At 35.8% G+C, this 20,764-nt stretch overlaps 1 protein-coding gene across 2 annotated transcripts in view; it reads left to right on the forward strand.

The window, feature by feature from the left end:
- The window catches only part of SGCZ (sarcoglycan zeta), a 241,443-nt gene that overhangs the window by 162,431 nt on the left and 58,248 nt on the right, over positions 1-20,764 (forward strand). For both annotated transcript variants that reach the window (XM_032999155.2, XM_032999156.2), the window contains one exon: positions 3,197-3,284. In XM_032999155.2, the coding sequence (XP_032855046.2) occupies positions 3,197-3,284 (88 nt within the window). The remainder of the gene's footprint in view (positions 1-3,196; positions 3,285-20,764) is intronic.

Raw genomic sequence — 20,764 nt, forward strand, 5'->3', positions numbered from 1 at the left:
AGATCTCCCGTTGGTTTGGCAGCAGGAGGAGTGCTGCAGCACCCTGAGACCCCAGGGGCTCCCCAGGTCCCAGTGCCCTCACCTGTGTGCGGGGGCGGGGGGAGCACAGCTGGAGGGCTGGGCCCCGATTGGCTGATATTCCATGTCATGTGACATTGTGCTCACTATATAAAGGCAGGAGTGGCCTGGGAGGGGCTGCTACTTCTGGGAGTGTGGCTGTGGGGCCTTTGTGTTTCAGGATCTCTAGCCGGGAGCAGGTGAGTGTTGGTCAGTGGGTAATGAGCAGCTGTATTGTACATTACCTGTTTATACTATCACTGTATTATTCTGTTACTGTTATTAAACTGGTTTTATCTCAACCAGCGAGTCTCTCTTTGCCCCTCCGATTCCCTCCCCATTCCCAAGTGGGGGGGAGGTTCAGTGAGCAGCTGCATGGCTCAAACCACAACATTTTTTAATTTCCAATTTCCAGGAAAATAGTGTGGTGTCATACTTCTATCTCCCTCTGGCATCTGAATGTAAAGTATTTTGAGGATTATCAAGTCTATTAAATTGCAAGCTGAAGTTCCCATCAAAAGAGTAGCAGATCTGGTGATCCAAAGAGAAAATTATCTAATGTATTTATGCTGTAGATATATTTTTATTCATGTGACTGACGCTCATCTCATTTTATCCTCATCTTACAAATCTATAATTTCACTGATTTCAGATAAGTCTTCTCTGAGTTGCTAGCTCCTCTGAGTAGACTACCTTTGAATACCTTGAACCTTTGTTTTTAGGTGCTTCCTGTGGAAAACAGAAGTACAGGTAAACAGTGTAGATAAAATACTGGACTGCTAAATTGATAGAAGTTTTGCCACTGGGTTTTATTTGGTCCAGAATTTAAGCTTGCAGCTCTATATCTGACATTCAGGAACTAAGGAATATATTTTTAAGTTCTTAACTTCTTCAGCCCTCCTTTTTTCTTTTAAATAAGACAAGGAAAGGAGAAGAAAGAAGGCTTGACTCACCTAACCTTTCATTATCCTTTACCTGAGAATTTGATACCCAAGGTCTTCATTTACAATTAGACCCTGAGCACAAGAAACCCAAGAGACAGATTTTAGTCTGAGAATCTTAAGTATTTTCCTAAGGTGAAAGGAAACAAACCTTCAGATTAGACTATGAACAGTGTTTGGAAGTGTAAATTATCAAACCCTTAGCTGAGCAAACAAAAATAGGCATGGCAATACACTCACTTGCTAAGAGTGAGGTTATTCTGAGAAGACTTTTCTCCAAATACTGACTAAGCAAAAGTGGAAAGGGCTTCTTAAAAATATACTTTGCCCATGCAGCTGTCTGTCAGGACAGCCCTCTTTCCCACAGCAGCAGTTGCCTGGACTAATGATCTTCAAAGGACCATAAGGAAAAGTGGAAATCAAATCAAGTGTTGAGAAAAAGGTCCTCGGCAGCTGCTTTTGTTGCCAGAAGCTCCCTTGATTGCATCACATGTTTAGCTCAAACCAGTCACATTGAACACAGTGTCTCACTGATAATTATAGCTTTTTATCTAGAAAGATGGACAAGCCAAACAGTGACTTTCATCTGCCAGATTCTGTGATGCAGAGCTAATTGACAGAACGTTAGAGAGGTCATAGCATGGTCCTGTGAGAGATGAAACACACCCAAAATCTTAGAAGTTAGCTCAGAATAATTTCAGACTTCCCTGGGAGCTAAACATCATTTACAGTTAACAACCATAGTGAAAAAACTGGGAAGTGTTTCTTGCTGAGGAAAGCCCTGGTTTCAAAGAAAAGGATTGTAAGGTGTAGAAAATTTAAGTGCAAACCTGATGCATCAGTCAGGTAAAAATATATCATTATATATGGCTTTTTAACTCCTTTCTTTTAAAAAAACTTTCAAGAACAGGAAGAACCAATACATGAGTCACACACAAGAAGTCTGTCTAACCTAGTATGCTCAATCCAGGAATGACCAATAATGGATGGCCAGGAAAGAATATAAGAATAAAACGGGTATACAATAATTTTCAGAAATATTTTCCTAATCCTTAGTCATTTCTACCTAAAGCACCTTCCCAGCTATTTCTGCTAGGTGTCTTACTAGTGTTGGATAAACCTACCTAAGCACAGGGAAGTGCTAGCACACTGCCAGAAACTTTAATGTACCCATGGTCTCACTGCAAGCTTCAGGGGAAGAACAGTGTGGTATCAGGTGATTCCAGGAAGGAAAGTGCCTCTCTGAAGCAGGAACCACTATCTTAATTTTGTCTCCTCTCATGCACTTGCCCTTCTCCAATGAGACCATAATCAGTCAGCTTGTTTTTGTTTTTTAAGGCTGGGTTTCTTTTAGCTCTCTATTGCAGTTCTTCTCCTTTCCCATGCATCTCTCCTTCCCCTGGAGGAGTGGATCTGGCTTCTCATTCTTCGATGCAAAATTTAATTCTGTCTTTGTTTCTGAGATTCCTTAAGCTGGCTTTGGACACAGGATAAGCCTACATGTATATATGTAAACATTCCTCAAAAGCTTAAACCTAGTAGGGTGCTGATAGCAATGTAGCCATGCTGCAAACTGACTCCAAAAATGTTAAGACCGTATTTAACATCATAAAATGTTTGTCTTCATGCTACATCAACTTAAAAACTAATAATGGCTGTCAGGTTCTATTGGTGGTGAGTCAGGCGTGTCTGTTATATGACCTCCTTCCGGTGCTCTCTTTCTTTTCTTTTTGAGAATGATGATACCTTCTACCTTCAAAGAAATGCATGGCTGTGTTTTTAAGATTTTAGTAAGTGCAGTCTAAATACTATAAGTTGTACATAATAATAGAATAATGTAATATAGTGTTGGTTAGGTAGTTAGAAAAGTGTATGTTATCAGTATATGGGTAAAGCTAATGCAACAGGTTTGTGTTAAGAATGTTTGAATTTCTAACTTTAGTATCCTCAGGAAATTCAGCCTAATTTATATAAATCAAGTTCAACTCTGATATCTAAAGCAGGGATTCCATGCACAAAGATTTTAAGCTTAAAATAGAATTATACTTTTATATAAAAAATTGACTTGTAAATCACTTTATGAGATTATTAAAAAAGCTATTATCATTGATACAACTCCCCTCTCAGCATGCATGTTTATATTTAGTTTTAACTGAATTTTTTGTTCTCTCATTTATTGTTTTATACATGTTTCCCAGGATAGCCCACTGGTGTTACAGTCTGACAGAAATGTAACAGTGAATGCAAGAAATCACATGGGACAGTTAACTGGACAGCTGACAATAGGTGAGTGTTCATTGTTGACTGTTATGTGTACCAGTTCAGCTTTGTGAATAGGTTTAATTAATTAACATTGAAGATAAAATGTTGCTGAATAGTCAGGAAAAAAAACCTCATCATCATACTCAAACAAAAAACAATGTATACAATGGATCAAAAGAGCATGATTCAGCGTTAGCTGAAGACAGAGAGAGTAGTACCTCAAAATATTTAAAAAAGCTTAATAAAAAATTATTATTTTTGAGACAGCTGTAACAAAACCCACTCAGAAAAACATGTTTCAACAACAATTTCAGTGGGATAATAACCATCATTTTCTTACAACTTCTGTCAGTCTTCCATTACTTCAGTGGGAAGTGGTTTGTCCCCATTACTCTTGCAATGTATTTGTATCAGCATATATTGAAAATAGTTAGAGTAACATGTAAAAAAAAATAAGGAAACAAAAATACAAATGCCTTTCTAGTCATTCCAAAATTTAAAAGGAAAGTGATCATAGTGCCAGTCATTCATTAAAATGGAGTCTGATATTTTGCAAAATATAAAATATAGCAGATCAAAGTTCTAAATGAAATGACAATAAAAGTTCTGAACTGTTCCTCTTTTCATATATTTTCTGTGCTTTTATTAAGTTTACCATGTTATACTTTGTTTTTAGCACAAATCATACTTACTGTGTTAGTAAATACAAAGTAATTTTTTTTTATTTTCAGTACTAGAACAATACTGGAGATACTAATTGCTTTTAAGGAGTATTGGCCAAAAAAATCTGTACAAAGTAATGGTCTAGATCTCTTAAAAAATATATATATATATATATATATATATTGGAAAAAAAATATATATATTGGGGATGGGATGAAAAATACATGAACATATATGTGTAACATAGTAATGTATATACAAATTTAAGGAGACATTCCTTAGATTCCACATCTTTTCATTTTTTCACTTCTGGATTAAGCTGTGTTTTATCCACTCTTTTTCCTCATGTGCTGATGATATGCTCCGAGATAGTTTTAAATAAACTCTAGTTGTAATCAACACTGACCTTTCATACTGGCTTGAGGCAGTGGCTTCAAGTTGTAAAAAATCTTTGGCAAGTGCATACAGAGTGACACACCATCTGCACTGATTTCCCTGAATGGCCACGTCAGATGAGTGTGCAAAGGTAACGAGACTTGCTAGCAGATACAGATGAGGAAGATTAAGCTAACACCTGTTCCAGCCATATTGTACTTGCCCGGTGTGTTTATGGAACACAGTTCTGCTTCATCTAGTAGCTGCATTATTAGAACCTCCACTTCAGATCATAATTGCTAAAAGGCGAGTTGCCCATGGCAAATGTTCACATTGGCTGAAATAGCTATGATATTTTGATTGCTGACACCGTTCCTGCTAAATGAATGCAGCACTGAAAATGCATGTGAGGGTATCGACACTGACCTACTTAAAGGCATTGCACTAGAGGTTAATATTCTAAAAACATAAAGGCCTGAAGAAAACATGTGTTCTTACATTGCCATCATTACAGTGAGCACCTGTAAGCTTCTTGGTGTGTAGCTGGTGCAGAGAGTGGAACTTTGCTAATTTGAAATATTGTACTTATATTATTTCTTACTCTTTATTTTCCTCTTCTTTTTCATAATGGATATATGGCCTTTATTCCTTCTTACAGTAATACAAAAAACTGCTTATTTTTTATAAATTCCTCATACAGTATTGAAAGCATATGAAAATATTCCTTAATTATTTATTTAATATTTCTTTCTTAGTAGAGGCACTCAACTACCAGTACGATCAGTAAAAGCCTGAACACTCCATTATTAGAAATCAAATAAATTATCAGGCAACTGAAATTCAAAATGTATTATTCCTGCCCTTCCTTCTAAAATTTTTTGTTGTGTAAGGTAGAGCAGAGAAGGACAAATGTTAGATTTTTGTGTAGGTAAAAGCATGGAAGCATCTGCTGAGAGAAGGGGAGGGGACTTTTCTATACCAGGTTTGCTGACATCAGAAAATATTTTTCCTATTAGCTGTAAATATGCTCTGGAAAGTCCTTGCCTTCTTCAGAAATTGTCTTTGTCCCTTCACTGCTGCTGCAAGCTGAAGCAGCTCTTTGTGTGGCTGCCCAGTGAAAGGGATGAAAATAAACAGTGGAGAAAGCAGTGAGAAGTATTTTTAAGCTATAAAAAAAAGTAAATTATTATACATTGGGGAAAAAAATTATCTACTTAACAACTTTGAAATGTTCTTATCTGTTAACTTCTTTTAAAAGTTGAATAATAATAAATAATAATAAAAAAAAAGACTACAAATTTATATGCATGACAGGAACATTCTGAAAATGAAGAAGGATGCCCATGCACTCAGATAATAATGCACTTCCTATATATGTGATACCATTGGCATTTTATCTATATTTCACGTGACATAACTGATGTTACAAGGCAATAAATAGGCTGGTCTTTTGTCTTTGACATTCAAATAGCTGGTCATGTCAAGTTTTAGGACAACTAAAAATTCTTTCTGTGGCATTTGGAATTGTGCCGTGCAAGACTAAGACAGTCTTAAGAGCATCTAATTAAAACTACAACTGAAAGATAGATTAATGTAAAGAAGTGAGGGTGGGGGTGGGAGGAAGAAGTCTATATGATTACCCAGGGAGATGGAAAAACTCCTGTGAAACTCTTGATAACAGGTATTTACAGGTATTCAATTCTGTGAGTGACTATGGAAGACAAAATATTTCTGTGAAGCGCATCATTAGGCATCTAATTGGAGTACATCCTAATGTAGGAATGAAGAAAAAGTATATTAAAAAAAAAATATATATATCTAAGAGTACTGAATGGTTCAGTGATTAGATGTTTAAGTGATGTAAAGTCAAGTCACGGCTCCAGGTCTTACAATACCAGGGGTACATCCATTATTACAGTACAATGTATTTACAATGACACTGAAAACTGTAGAGAGGGAAAAATCACAGGTGTAGCAATGCTTTCTGTTGGGATCTGTACTAACTGAGCTAGAAATGTTGGTTTGTGCTCTGTTCTACTCATGGCATGTGGTCAGGAAAGTGCCAAGTTTGTATCTGGATCTCCAAGAGGACTCCACTGCCTTCAGTTTTTAGACATGTCATTTAAGTCCAACAGAGCAGTCATAGCACAGATGTGAAGTATATCTACAAAACAAAGATGTAAAGATGACCATACAAAAATCAATGGATCTTAGCTAGATAAGGACAAATAATCACATCTCTCCCCTCCCAACCCTCACTTAGCAATACCCTTTGCCTTATGCATTCTACTGAATTACCTTGACACATCATTTTCTCTCTGTTTGGTCAATGTTTGCATAGTTTAAAGCTATATGGAAAAAGATCTACTTCTTTTCGGCCAATCTTAGAAATACACAATAGCTGCTCACCTCAAGTCGGAATCCTGTTGTCTCTATGCTGTCTGAACAGATCACATATACGTCTGCCTGGTTTTGGGTGGAGGATATTAGGCTGACAGGTGCTAAAGTGATCAAAATTAAATATGGCTGAAAGGAGACATTTGAAGCCCACATCTGTACTTACTGTAACTTCATCTTTAGATTTGATTATTACTTTGCCAACTTTCTCATTTTTTCATTAGTTTTTTTTTTTTTTTTTTTATCTTTTCCTTTCTGCACTAATTGTTTCTGACGGATATTTCTGTTATTGCTTGACCTTTTTCCATTCATAAAAATCATTGGGGATATCTGAAATGTGCAAAAATGTGAACTTCATTTTTGCTAAGCTTTGGGCTTTTTAAGACAGAATCATAACTCAAAGTCCAGAGCTGTACAAGTCACAGCTTTAGAAAGCTCATGAACCTGTAGCTCTACTCACTAAGATCTCTAGAGCCATGCAAACCGAGAAAAATTATTTGAATACCAGTGAAAGTTATATCACACTTTTGCAATTACTTTTTGAAAATAGCAGACAGGTGTATAATTTTCAATAACAGCACTGGCAAAGATGGATAACAGTACTAAAAGATATAGCTATTGAAATAACTTGTCAAGCTTGACATTTTCCATCACTTACTACAATTACCACAATATTTGTGCTGGCTATTCAAGATTTTTTTTTTCTTAAAAATCTGCTCACTTACTTGCTGTATTCCACAAACAGTACATGGTGTATTGTGAAGAAACTACTGGACGTTAGAAACTATAGATATGTAACCTTATGGGAGTGGAAACAGTCCCTTCCATCATTCTTGCCTATATCACGTATGCCAATCACCTATTCCTATATCTACCAATACCTTACCAGGTAACACATCCTTTTATGCCTTGACTTTGGAGGTGATCAAAGTACTCATTACCTAAATGTTGCCTGTGACATTCCCTTTGCAATATCTAGACATCAAAGAAGGTATGAAACCAATTTAGTGTGTGGAAATCAGAAATGCAGGCAATTCACTTCTACCATACCTAGATGAATTAGTAGTCCAGGTTTTGCAGTGAGGTACAAACAACAGTATTTCATATTGATATTCAGACTGAATATGCAATAGCTTAAAATCTTTTAGGAGTTTGTATCATTAATCAGGCTATTTGCATTGTAGCAAAGGTTTTTAACTTATAGTTAATTCACTCCCTCTTTCTTTTCTAATCCTAAGAAATGAACACAGAATCTGTAATTTCTGTGCTAAATTACTCGCATTGCTTCCATTTTTTCAGATGATTTTGCAAATGAAATGGAATTTTCTGTTGAAAATTACTCTGTCTAATGTTTTCCCCTGTTTTAAGTCAGTTGCTTGTCAATTCATAAAATATTTAGATAAGTTACAGAGCAAAATATTATAAATTCCGAGTATACAATTTTTACAGTATAATATTTCTTACCAAAGTTTTATAGCCAGCTAAACACTCCTTCCAAGTACAGGAATATAAACAATTTGTCATGAGGTGAAAATACAGCTCATCTGCTAGTCTGTGTTACAAATCCATTGTCAGATCTTTTAAACAGAGGTAAACGTCAGATAACTTGCCCTTTTTCAGTACAGGTTAGCTACCTTTTACTTAACTGCAGAGTTAAAGGATATCTTTCAGCTTCAGGAATCACTGCAGAAGGTGTGATGGAGCAGTGCCTGAGAGGCCATATGGCTTTACATCTCCTCCTGACAAAGCGAGTGAGATGAGCCAAGAGGCAGTCAGAAAACAGGCCATGTTGCTCATAGTTGAAATGTCCAGCTGGAATCTGAGTCTCATCCGTTCTCATAATTTACAGTGCAATGTGACGTTGCCTCTGTTTCTGTCTGACTAGTCCCTGGAAAAGTCTTTTTACAAACCATCTGCGCTATAACAGGTTTTGTAATAAGAGCTCACGTAAGATATATTCAGATATACTCTTAATGACTTTGGCTAAGCTATCATGAGAATCTACTCCCATTAATTAATTATCTTGACGTGCACTATTAGAAAAAAGTAAAACTCTGAAAATTGTTCAGAATTTCAACCTCTTTGCCAGCACTTTGATGGGTCTGCCAAAGTAGCCTTTTAAAAATCAGCATGTTATTTGTTTGAAATTCATCCATATTTCTACTGCAATTCTCTGTTTAAGTCATCTTCCAATAATAAGACTCTTGCTTGTTTTGATTCAGCACCAAGAGGCAGTAATAGTTAATGGACTAGTAAAAAACAGTTGCAAACATCTCTTTTCTAGTTTTTACTTCTATTTCGCTTGTAAATTAGTTGCATCATTCTCTGTGTTAATTTACATATGTACATTTGACATTCAGCAGTGGCTTTTGTGAATAGCCCTTGCATTAAGAGGATTAAAAACCAATACTTTTTTATATATCCATTACATAATTAACTCCTAAAACTATTAAATATACTTGGTATCATCAACCATTTGCAATCCACTTTGTGCTTGGGTAACAAGATCTCTTTTAAAGTAGCACTTCAGATTGCTTTTAACCATTTAGGTACATTTTCAGTTTTTAAACTATATCTTTCATAGCTTTATGATACTCTTGTTATATGTTATGTACAGACATAACATTACATTGCTGTTTAATATTTGAAATACCCTGTGGTGTAAAATATCATCCCCCTTGTGAATTGCCACATGAAAACTGTTCTATAAAAATAAAGAGTAGTAAGCTATTTCTCTGTGACTTATTAGGACCAAGTGGTAATTCTTTCTGGTAGGTATGGCTGTTATTTAACCTGAAACCTCCTTCCTGAAATACAAGACCATATCATGTCAGTTGATATGTCAAGATTTAAAAATTCCCTCATGACTAAACAAAAATGCAAGCAGCAGTAGGACAGTAATTAAATTCTGTGCAATTTCTGCGTGGTTATTTCATGGGTGAGAGTGCTTGCGCATTGTTGATTCTAAACAGAGTAGCAAAGAAGGTCTGTGCTGTGGATATAAGATTCCTTGCTTTAAGTTTTATCATCCTCACTGGTGTGGCATACATAATCTTATTTGAATCTTAAAAATAGTGACTTTTTGTTAAATTATTTAAACACCACATCAGTACTTCCAGGGCTGGGGTCTTGAGACCTCTTCTTCTTATTTCTGCATTCAGTGTATTTTTTTTTCTTATTTCTGCCATCTTCAGACTCTAAAAATTTTTGACATTTGATCCTTGATCCAACTTACTTTCTTTTTCTTTTCGTTAGTCTGAGCTCAGGAAGATTATTTCTACCTTGGATACAAGGTAAAGTTTGTGTTAGTTCATATCTGAAGTTGTATTGAACTAATGTGGAGAGCACCTTTTGCTGTCTGTAACTGACAGACAAAAAGAAAAACATACTTTGTACTTTTATAACTGGTCTGATACTTCTGCCTATAATATTTGTAGCATAGACAAAATAATGCAGGGTATTTTACCTCTCTTTTTCTAAGTTTATTCATCATCTACGTTTGAAAGGAATTTTGAGGTCCAGTACCTGTTTTTTTTGATGTGTTTTTCTTTCCATAATCTAGAGCTGGTTTGGAAAGGACAAGCACATAGACGGAAAGATGTCTTTTCAAAGTCAGACTATGCATTCTTAAGTTTGGACTTCAGAAATCCTCCGAGATGTATGCAGCTACTGGGCAACGTGCTTTCTTTTTTTTTTTTCTGCAACTACTCCCATTTTCTTGTATATATTCACCATAAATCTTAATTTTCACTGATCTGCTGGTATGAAATTGAACATTTATTCTTTTACACATGGAAAAGGTATGGAGCTGTGTCACAGGAAGTTCAAATTAGGCTTTAGGAAAAGATTCTTCACTGAGAAAGTGGTTAGTCACTGGGACATGGTTCCCCAGGGAAGTGGCCACAGCACTAAGCCTGTGAGAGTTCAGGGAGTGCCTGGACAATGCTCTCAGTCATATGGTTTAGTTTTAGGTAGTCCTGTGAGGAGCAGGGAGTTGGACTTGATTGTCTTTATGGGTTCCTTCCAACTTGAAATATTCTATGATTCTTTCAAAGGGGTACAAAATATAACTGTGGAGGGGAGGAAGAGGGACAAGTAGCAGGTCATCCTCAGGCAGCTGGCTGAAAGCCAGACTTCAAGTGAAGCCTCAGGTCCCAGCTGCTGACAGCTGATGCTGGCAGGAACAGCCAGGTACATGGAAGACCGGCCACATGCTGGCCTCCCACAGGATAACCTTTCGAAAACCAGCAGCCACAGACTTCTTTCCTCATGAGAGGACAATAGTTAATGTTCTATACCCACTGACACTTTAGAAATTATGGGAAAAGGGCGAAAAGGAACACTAAATCAGTGTTTTCCAGGCTGTGACTGGAGGGGGACCAAGAGTGCAACGGTGACCCTGTGCAGAGGGGTGTCCCATACAAGAGGTATGAACCTCAGCTTGGCGCCTTTGTAGTTAATCTCAAAGCTAACTTTGACTCCAGAGCATCAGTAGTGATGCTGGACATACGCTGAAGTAGATTTCAATTATCAACAGCTATTTTGCCAGCAGTACAGCAGTCTTCCACTTACTTTTCTGTTTTATAGGCTTTTTATTTTACTTCGTTGTATTTTTAAATGCAAGTCTGGATGTTTCCACTGTTTCTAAAAAATTGGCACTGAAAACTAGGAAAAAGGATATTTTGTTTCAATTCTCATATGTTTTATCCTCAATATTAAAATATATTTTTTTCCCTGTACTATACTAGAGGATGTGGAGCTATGAGCAGCGGTTGGATTTAATTGTAGAAGTAGAGTCTGAGTGGGAAGAGGTCATTAGTGGTTTGCATGGTGGTACAGAAGTGTTAGTGTTTAAACATTAATCCATTGCCATCTGTCCTGCTGTTGTTACCCACATGCTGTTGGCCAATATGGACAGCATAACTACTACCCAAATGTTCAGAGCAGGGAAGAAATGATTTCCTTTTGTAGGAGATTCCAAAAGTCAAAGAAATAGACATTATTCAGAGATATTTAAGTAGGTTTTGAGGGATACAGCATACATCTTCAAAAGATAGTTCTAATTCTTTATCAACTGCTAATACTTCATTTAACTACCAAAACAGGTGCTGTGCATGCATTGTGACATTCACAAGGCTGCTGCCGGGTGCTAAGCATTGTTAAATTACCTACAGCATCTGGACTCTTAGCAAGTCCCTGGTAGGACATTAAGATTTTATTTTTACCCCTTTTATTTTTTTTTTTTCTGATGTTCTAAGAGCTCATTAATATTGGTAAGAATATATTATTCTAATAGGAGTGGCTTAGTTGAAGTACAAAATAAGGGCAAATAAATGAGAAGCCATGTTTTAGCTTAATTAAATACAAAAACATAATTAAAAAAAAAAAAAAAAAGGAAAAGAAAAAGAACGAACAGCAGTGAGATTTATATGATGTTCTCCCTTACTTCAGAGCAACAGAGAACACCTGGAAGAAGAAACTCAACAGCATTGCACTGCTGTTAAAGATGTTGAAGTGAGAGCAAAGAGACTTATCAAAAATATGGGTGAGAAGTAATTTGATTGTAGACTTAGAGTCTTTATTCAGCTAAGTTATCTTTAAAAAGTCTGAGTTCTATTGGTTATCTTACTGAGCCATCTATGGAAAATTAGCCTGTTTCTATGTATGAAAGAGATTTTTGCAAGTGGATAGTCAGGCTTGGAAGCATTTGTCTGTGCACGAAAATTATTTATCCATACAAGATCATGAACCGCTTAGATCACAAGTTCTTGTTATGATCTAACGAGACTATGATCTATTAGATGATTAACATTAAAAAATAAATAAAACACCTCTTATTTTCTAGAATTTCCTCTCACATGTCTTTAGCTTATCAGAAATTGTATCTCACTGTTATGTTACAATTAGTGTGTGTTTTTAAAAATGCTAATGTTGAAGTTTACTTTCTATTTATTCCACTGCTTTGTCTGAATCCTACAGAAATATGCAGTTCTGTCATGGTTTGAGTTCAGAGGGCAACTGAGCACCACACAGCCTCTCACTCCTCCATCTCTCTCCAACTCTGGGAAGGAGAAAATAAAGCAATTGGCTCAGGAATCAATATAGGACAGGGAGGGATGACACACCCATTATGGTCACAGGCAAAAGACAGACTCATTAGGGGAAGAAAAAAAAGAACATAGATTTAATAGAACATAGAATAGAACAGTGAGAGTTACCATATCTAAAAAAACAGCTTCCCCCTAAAACCACCTTCTTCCTGGGTTCAGCTTTTCCCCCAATCTCTCTACCTACTCCCCCCAGCAGCACAGGGGGCAGAAAATGGGGGGTGCAGTCAGTGCTGTCACTTTTTTCCCCTTGGGGCAGGGACACATACACACACATGCCCCACTCCTCACATTCATCTCCTGTTCCAGTGTGGTCCCCCTCTCATGGGGGACAGTCCTCCACATAGTTTCTCTGACAGGAGTCCCTCCCACAGGTTGCAGCCCTTCCCAAGCTGTTCCAGCATGGGACACCTCCGCGTGCTGCAGTCCTCCCAGCGCCAAACTACAACATCAGGGGCTGCTTCTTCCCACAGAGTCCCGGCCTTCTTTGGGTGCAGACGCCTGCTCCAGTGTAGGCTCCTCCACAGGCCGCAGGTCAGCCTCTACTCCACCATAGACCTCCATAGGTGGGGTGGCCCTGCCCTCTCCCTATGGGCTGCAGGGGGGGTGCACTGGCATACCTCCCTCCCCCCTCCTTTCTTGCACTGACCTCGGTGTTTGCACAAATGTTCTCCTCACAACTCCAACTCTTCCTCCCAGGTTTCCCTTCTTAAATATGTTCTCACAGAGGTGCAGTCATCATCACTAATTGGCTCAGCCTTGGCCAGGGGAGGGTTCAATTTGGAGCCGGGAGTGCTTTAAGAAGCTTCTCACAGGGGCCACTGCTGTAGCCCCTTCCCCCACTACCAAAAACCTCTGCCACACACATGAACCCAGCACGAGATCCAAACCCAACTTGAATGTATAACACTGAAACTTTAATAACACATTGGAAAGTACCAGCTAATATCCATAACTAGAACATATCCAGTTTGTGGTGCTATTTATCAAGATAATTATGTTTATTTGCCTTTTAATTATTTTGCCTCCATTCATAACAGTATGGAGTTTCAAATTCCATATTATGCCAATACTAGAGGTGTTTAATTGTGCCATTTGTAGATGAGCAGAGTTGTCTTGATGTAATTTGTCTCAAACATGTACAGACCATTTAAACATATATTTAATATAGATTTTAAAATTTTTTATAATATATAAATATATATCTGAAAATACTTTCTTTTTCCTTACATAATTCTTAGGCTGATAAATATTGCAGTTACAGCTGAATTATGAACAGATGGCACTGAATTAATGATTAACTGAATATTTTAAAATTTTGACTAGATTTCTTCCTGTGAAGAAAAGTGTTCCATAAATCTGAAATTAATCAGTCACTGGGAATAGTTATCACTCACTAAATCACTAACATCAGTTATAGATCAAAATAATACAGAATAAGCATTTTTTTACAAATCAAAATTAAGGACTACATTGCCTCTAAAATAAGCTATTCCAACATTAGATTCCCAAAACTTCATGAGTTTTTTTGTGATGTTTTGGACAGATGTTTTCTTTGGATCACCTGTTTTGTTGCTCTTCTCTTACATGTATTACCAAGGCACCTGGACTTCTTACGACCTTAAAGTTTTCAGACACTAAAGGCTTCCTACCCATTTTGCTTCTAGAGTGGAGAAAGAGGTTTTCTATAACGGAAGAGGATAAACGGGATGGTGCTGACACTCACTGGTCTTTTAAGAATGAAAGGGAAATTTGCTAATCTTTTGTCTCTAGTTTGGTCTTTTCTGGGTCTTCGTTTACTTGTTTGGGGTTTTGTTTGGGTTTTTTTGTTTGGTTTCAACTTATTTTCTCTGTGGAACTTGCACATGAAACCAGATACTAATTCACCACATCTATTTATCTCTGTGGTGGAGTGATTCTAGTTGGCTTGCCATACTGCCAAAGCAAAAGCTTTCAGCCAATCCAGACAAAAATTCTACCTATGCTGCAGGTCTTGCTTCTGTATTTATACATCTGCATCTAGGTTAGATTTCTTTCCAAATACAAAAATCATACATTCCTTTGAGGACACTTCAGATCTCCCCATGGTACTAAAATTGTTCTGTTGTCTGGCGAGGGTATCAATATAGCCTTTCTGTGTGGTGTATTTGAAAGGTAGAGAATCTGAGAAAGATTCATGTCAGATATAAAGAAGCAGAATTTAAGTAGGGGTAGGAATCTGAGGTAGATGTCTTAATCTGTGAATTGAATTGCTTCTTCTGTATTACAAGTCATCAATGAACTCTATTGAGAACTTTGATCAGAAGAGACACTTCCAGAAGCTAAGAGCCCAAATTTGCTTTTAGCCTGCTTCTGCAGATTTCCTGGCCCTTGTCCCACTGTCAAGGGCAAGGAGACAAGTAACTGTCTGTACATGCACAATACAAAAATTCTGAGAGCTAGGCTATGCCATCATCATCTTGTCCTTATCATCATAGTGGATGCTAGTTCTTCTGAAATCTGAAAATGCGGTTCACTGATCTACCAAATAGCAGAAGTTTTAAAAATTATAATTTTCTGGTCATCAGGCTATGAGTTTTTACTGTTGTTTTACTACCCAGTAGTACACAGTGGTAGTCTTTTTGTAGATGAATCTTGTGCGTCTTGTAATATTTTGTACATTCTTTCATTAAATCTTTCTCAGATAAAGTGTAATTATATGAAACACTAACACCTTTTGCATAGATAACTTCAGCATATTTGTACTCTCTAGCTAAAGCATATAATATGAGAAACAGTCAATGTGGAAAAAATAGTTTTTTCTAGTCCTCCGTATATTATACCTATCAGTGTTAAATTCATTTTATAAAAATGTAAACTTTTCTTTTTAACACTCCTTTTCCAATAAAGCTTCTAAGTTCTGTGCTAGCTTATATCCTTTGTTTCAGTCGTCTTCTCTCAAAATGTGTTTAATTCATTTATTTATCACAAAAAGCTTAATTTGCATTCAGAAACCTTTTAATGGTTTCATTCAGTGCATTGTGATTAATAATATACAATATTTTCTAGTCACAACAGGTTATATTTGAAGTCCATGAAAAACTGCTGAAAGCATCTGGAAAAACAACTTTTATCTTTTTAATAAAATCAGCAGGGGGAGGGTGAAGAAAATAATAAAAAAAAAGGAAGATTGAAAACTAACCTCTGAATAATAAGTGCATATAGAGAATACAGGTAAAAGCATCTAAATTAGCTTTTAATTTATATTAACAAATCACCAAAAAATTTTCAAAATAACTACAGAGTAGAAACAAATTTCAGAATTATCGTGTCTAATGCCTGCAGAGAATATTACTAGTAAGAAAGGCAAAACTGAAATGCGTTTCATTTTAAATCTTCACAAAGGAAGATACATAACAGTAAAAAAGGTCACGGGGTAAAATCAGGATGAGAAAAGGTAAGTAACCATCAGGTGACATGAATGCATTTCAATTAGTTCAATTTCAGTTCCAGTCCAGTTTACCTCTGAATAATAAAGCTGGCAGCAGAAAGGTACTTACACTATTAGCAATTATTTTTAGAGAATACATGGATGAGAGATAAGGTCTCAGGATACAAACAGGTCAAACATCAGATCTGATTGTAAGAAAACAAAAAACCAAGATTATAGAAATTTACAGATAAGTGATTTTTTCAGTAGAGCTGCTGGGAAATTTTTAGAACATTCAGTAGAAAAGTCAGACTAAATGTCTGACCTGAAGGAAATATATAATGATAAATAAAAACAGTTTGAGAGAGGAATGAATGACCTTATGATCTGCAAGATGTTAGATTTCCCAAGGAGAAATACAACATTCCTGTTTTGTCTTTGAGTTTCATCTATGTAATGAAGAAATTTCATACTCCCCTTATGGTCTTGTGTGTGCTTTTGCTATTTGATTTGAATGTGCTGTTCATTAGGGTATCTCGTACTATGTATTGTTCTGTCTTTTTTTAACTCTCACTTCTTTTCAGTTGAATATGCTATAAATAATATACTTCAGTTACTTAGTAGGTAACTTTTGATTTTCTTAAAACATGTAGTGGCCAAGCACTATAATAGTAACCTTATAGCCTAACTCAGCTAACAAAGACAAAGGAAACTTTCCCACTGATCTTGTGTGGAAATGTAATACACAGACTTCTTCAGTAAGCCTCATCTTCCAAAAGGTGTATGATCAGCTTTGAAATTATTTCAGTTGTAAAAACCAATTGCATCACAGAAAGCTAAAAATTCCAAAGTTGAGGATAATGCTAAGAACTTGGAAAATTCTCTCAGGATTTAGTACTGTTCAGGTTGCATGCATCATAAAGAAGAAAAATTGATAAACTTTCTATTCCCATTCACTCTTTAGCATACTCCAAAATACATCAGAGTTATAATTAATTAATTTGCATGAGCTGGACATTTGATCTTGTCAGTGAAAGCTAAGTTGATAAAGGCAGCTATAAGAAAAATTTAACACAGTATGGCTACTTATTGATGTCATAAAGAAAGATTCCTTGGCAATAGAGGAAAACATCCATCGGAAAGATAACGCAATAAGGCTGGTAATAAAAAATAATATATGTTTATTTATAATTTAATCTCTTTATTATTTACTGTATATTTGTATACATTTCATTTAATAATGTAACTTTAAATTTAGCCACTTCTATGTATTGCTGTTTATTTTAAATATTTTTATATTATATATTATTTATATTATATATTTATAAATATATTTATATTATATATTCTATATTATTTATATTATATATTATTTATATTATATATTTATATTATATATTATATATATATGTTCATAATATATACAGTATTATGAGAAAAATCTGTCAAATAGGATACTCATTATACTTGCCACAAGCCTCAATTCAACTGTCTAGCTCATGTTGTGAATAAAGTGAACAATGAGATTATAATAAATAAATAAAGCAAAACATACAGTCTGAAGTCTTACACACACAACTGGGTGCTTGGCATATCTTCCTTTGGCTTACTTAGTTTTTTTATCTAAGGACCCATATAAGTGAATAAAATACTGTAGGTAATGTTACAACCTGTCAGCTGAGCCACAGGAGCAGAAAATGCACATTTTTAACTGTTATAGAAGTAACACCTTAAGTGTTTCACCTTAAAGCTCAAGGGACTTTCAGGAAGCACATTTTACTTTAATTCATCCATGTGTATTGCTCGTAGTTGATGAAACTTATGGACAGCTGTATCAGATCAGACTAGAGGTCTGTTTAGCCATGTAATTTCTGAAAGGTTCCAGTAGAAATTACCTTGTGACAGGGATAGTAGGAGGGAAAGCACAGGTTTGCTTTGTGCAGTTGTGGCCTTATGTAGAAGTAGTATGGAGAGTGCTGTGTACAGCAACTTCTAGACAACTTCCATATATATTTTCTTTCCTGGGTTTCCACCGTTGAGATGCACCAGGAGGGCAGACTGGCGGGAAGAATGTTTTACATCCACTACAAAGGTGATAGGCAATATTTTAGGTGTGTCTTTTCATGAAGTAAAATCTAGTAAAAAAAAAAAAAAAAAAGGGTAGAATTTCCTTGTGAGCTTCCATTGACCAAGTCCTAAAACTGTAACAGCACTAATATTTTATGGATATCAGTGGGTCTGTAGATTATGAAGAAGGAAGAGTCATGCTACCACCACCATACCTGTTGTCTGATTCAGATGGTTCTACTTAATTTTCTTTGTTCATATATATTTCTCTTATATAAATATGTGGCTTATCCCTATGTTCACAATTTATCTTGACAGCTGGTATTATTCACTGTAGCCTGATGCTAAAAATGGTAACAAATACACGCACTGCTTCTTGTGGCCTAGTATTTGCTCCAGTTTCCCTTTGAGTAGGTAATCATTCAGACCAGGGAACCTCGAAGGACAACCTCTCCTAAAAGTAGTAGCAGCCTTCTGACATGTCCATAGCATGGCCATCATCTACTGACAGATCCAGCTAGGGGGTTTTTTAACTGCTACTTTCACCCATTTTTGATATAACGAAGATGGTCCATTTCCTTCCTCAGCAAACAGAACACAGAATATGTTCTGATTGCTGTGAATGTTTGCTTGAGTAGATGTCTTGCTCTCCGCTGAAAGCTGTCTTTATTCAAATTCCTCAATGCTTCTATTTAGCTGGTCTGAGTCCTTTATTTGCATTACTGCATTTACGTTCACTGAAAAATTTCTGAGACCTCTGGCAATGAACACTAACAAAATTTTCTCTAGTTGTATATGTCACAAATACTCATTTTAGACCCCGGTGGAGGTTGAATCTTTATTGAAAATGCTTTATCTCTTTTATCTCCAATCTCAGAAGCATCAACACTTTATCATAAAAGTAACCTTCTTTGTCATCCAAAAACACCCTGCATTTAATAAATGTTTAAATAACCTATTTTTCATTGAGGAATCAGAAGACAGTACACTGAATTTCATTGTTTTACATTTACAAAGATCATAAATTAGTGGTAATTCACTTTGAATTCTAGGCTCTATATTTAATTTAAAGTGGTTGATTTCTTATCTATTTCTATGTCTGAATTTGTTGTCTGCCAGGTGGACATGGAAGGTGATTTAGAAATCAGACACAACTGCTAATGTCCATCTACATCTGATACAAGCACAAAAAATGTCTTTATCAACAGAAGAGAAAAAAATTAACTATTTTGCATTTAGTATTATTGATATTTACAATTCTTCATGTGACTCAGTTTCATCTTATGTTTCAGTAAGTTGAGAATGGATGGAAATGCATTGTGGATGGCTGGAAACAGACCAAAAGACAAAGAAAATCAAATATTAGCCTTGCCATGTTTTTAACATTTGTGTTACTTTCATTGTTGTTGATAGGAGTGGTACTGGAGCGCTTTACTGCTGAGAAGGAAAGAACATATGATCTTCTTAATATATAGGGTTAAAGTCCCAAAACATATTTTGTGTGCTAAATGAGTACTGAGCGTATTAGATATTCCTAAAAATCTAAAATCTAAGTCTGAAGTAAGGTTTGGGTGGAAACTGTTGCAATTAAGGAAATTGACTTTTAGTTTGCCTATCCTGTCTCCACAGTGATGACTTTCTATATAACTTTCTATGTTCACAAGTATCATACAAACATTATTACCTCTATTATATCATTTTATGGAAAATTGGAAGGGATGTGAACTTTGTGGAAAATACAAAGGGGAAAAAAAGGACCTCAAACCTGAATATCCTTTCCCACAGCAAAAAACATGATACAGTGCATTATAAAGGAAAATATGCATAATCACAGGCTTAATCTACTGGTAGGGGAGATCTGAAGTGGCCAACAAGCTGTAATGACTGTACATGCTCTCTAAACAGTGAAAAAAAAAAACATTATCTGAGACCCAGGATGAGCATCAACGTCCACAGCAATAAACTGTGCAGTAATACCATAAAAACTCACAACCCAAACTACCTATGCACACTTATCACATACAGAAAATTTGATCTCATATTTTAATAACAACCAACAACAGTTTACAGTTTTATCATGTGATTATGGTACTATACAAATCAAGATTTTTACCTGATCAGCATTAAATTGTATTTGGTAAGTGGAGTGTTTACCTTTCCATCATTAAAATTGTATCTTTACAATCATATATATAAACCTTGGAATACTGGTGACTTATTCATAATATTTATTATATAATTCCAAGTATGTGGTTATAATTTTCTTTCCTGAATAATAATAAAGCAGTACAAGGCATCATTGACTTTAAAAAGCAAAATGTTAAAAGCATGCATTCTTCATAGTTGTTATTATGGTATTAATAAGTTAGTCAAGCTAGACACTGTACAAATTTAAAATAGACACAGCTCTTTTCTTGAAATTTAATCTCTGTTAGTGTTAATCTAGGTTACAATACTATAATTTTCTGTATCCATACTGTATGTAC

This window comes from Tyto alba, unplaced genomic scaffold (assembly GCF_018691265.1).
Source record: "Tyto alba isolate M040663 unplaced genomic scaffold, T.alba_DEE_v4.0 Super-Scaffold_6, whole genome shotgun sequence".
Taxonomy (NCBI): Eukaryota; Metazoa; Chordata; class Aves; order Strigiformes; family Tytonidae; genus Tyto; species Tyto alba.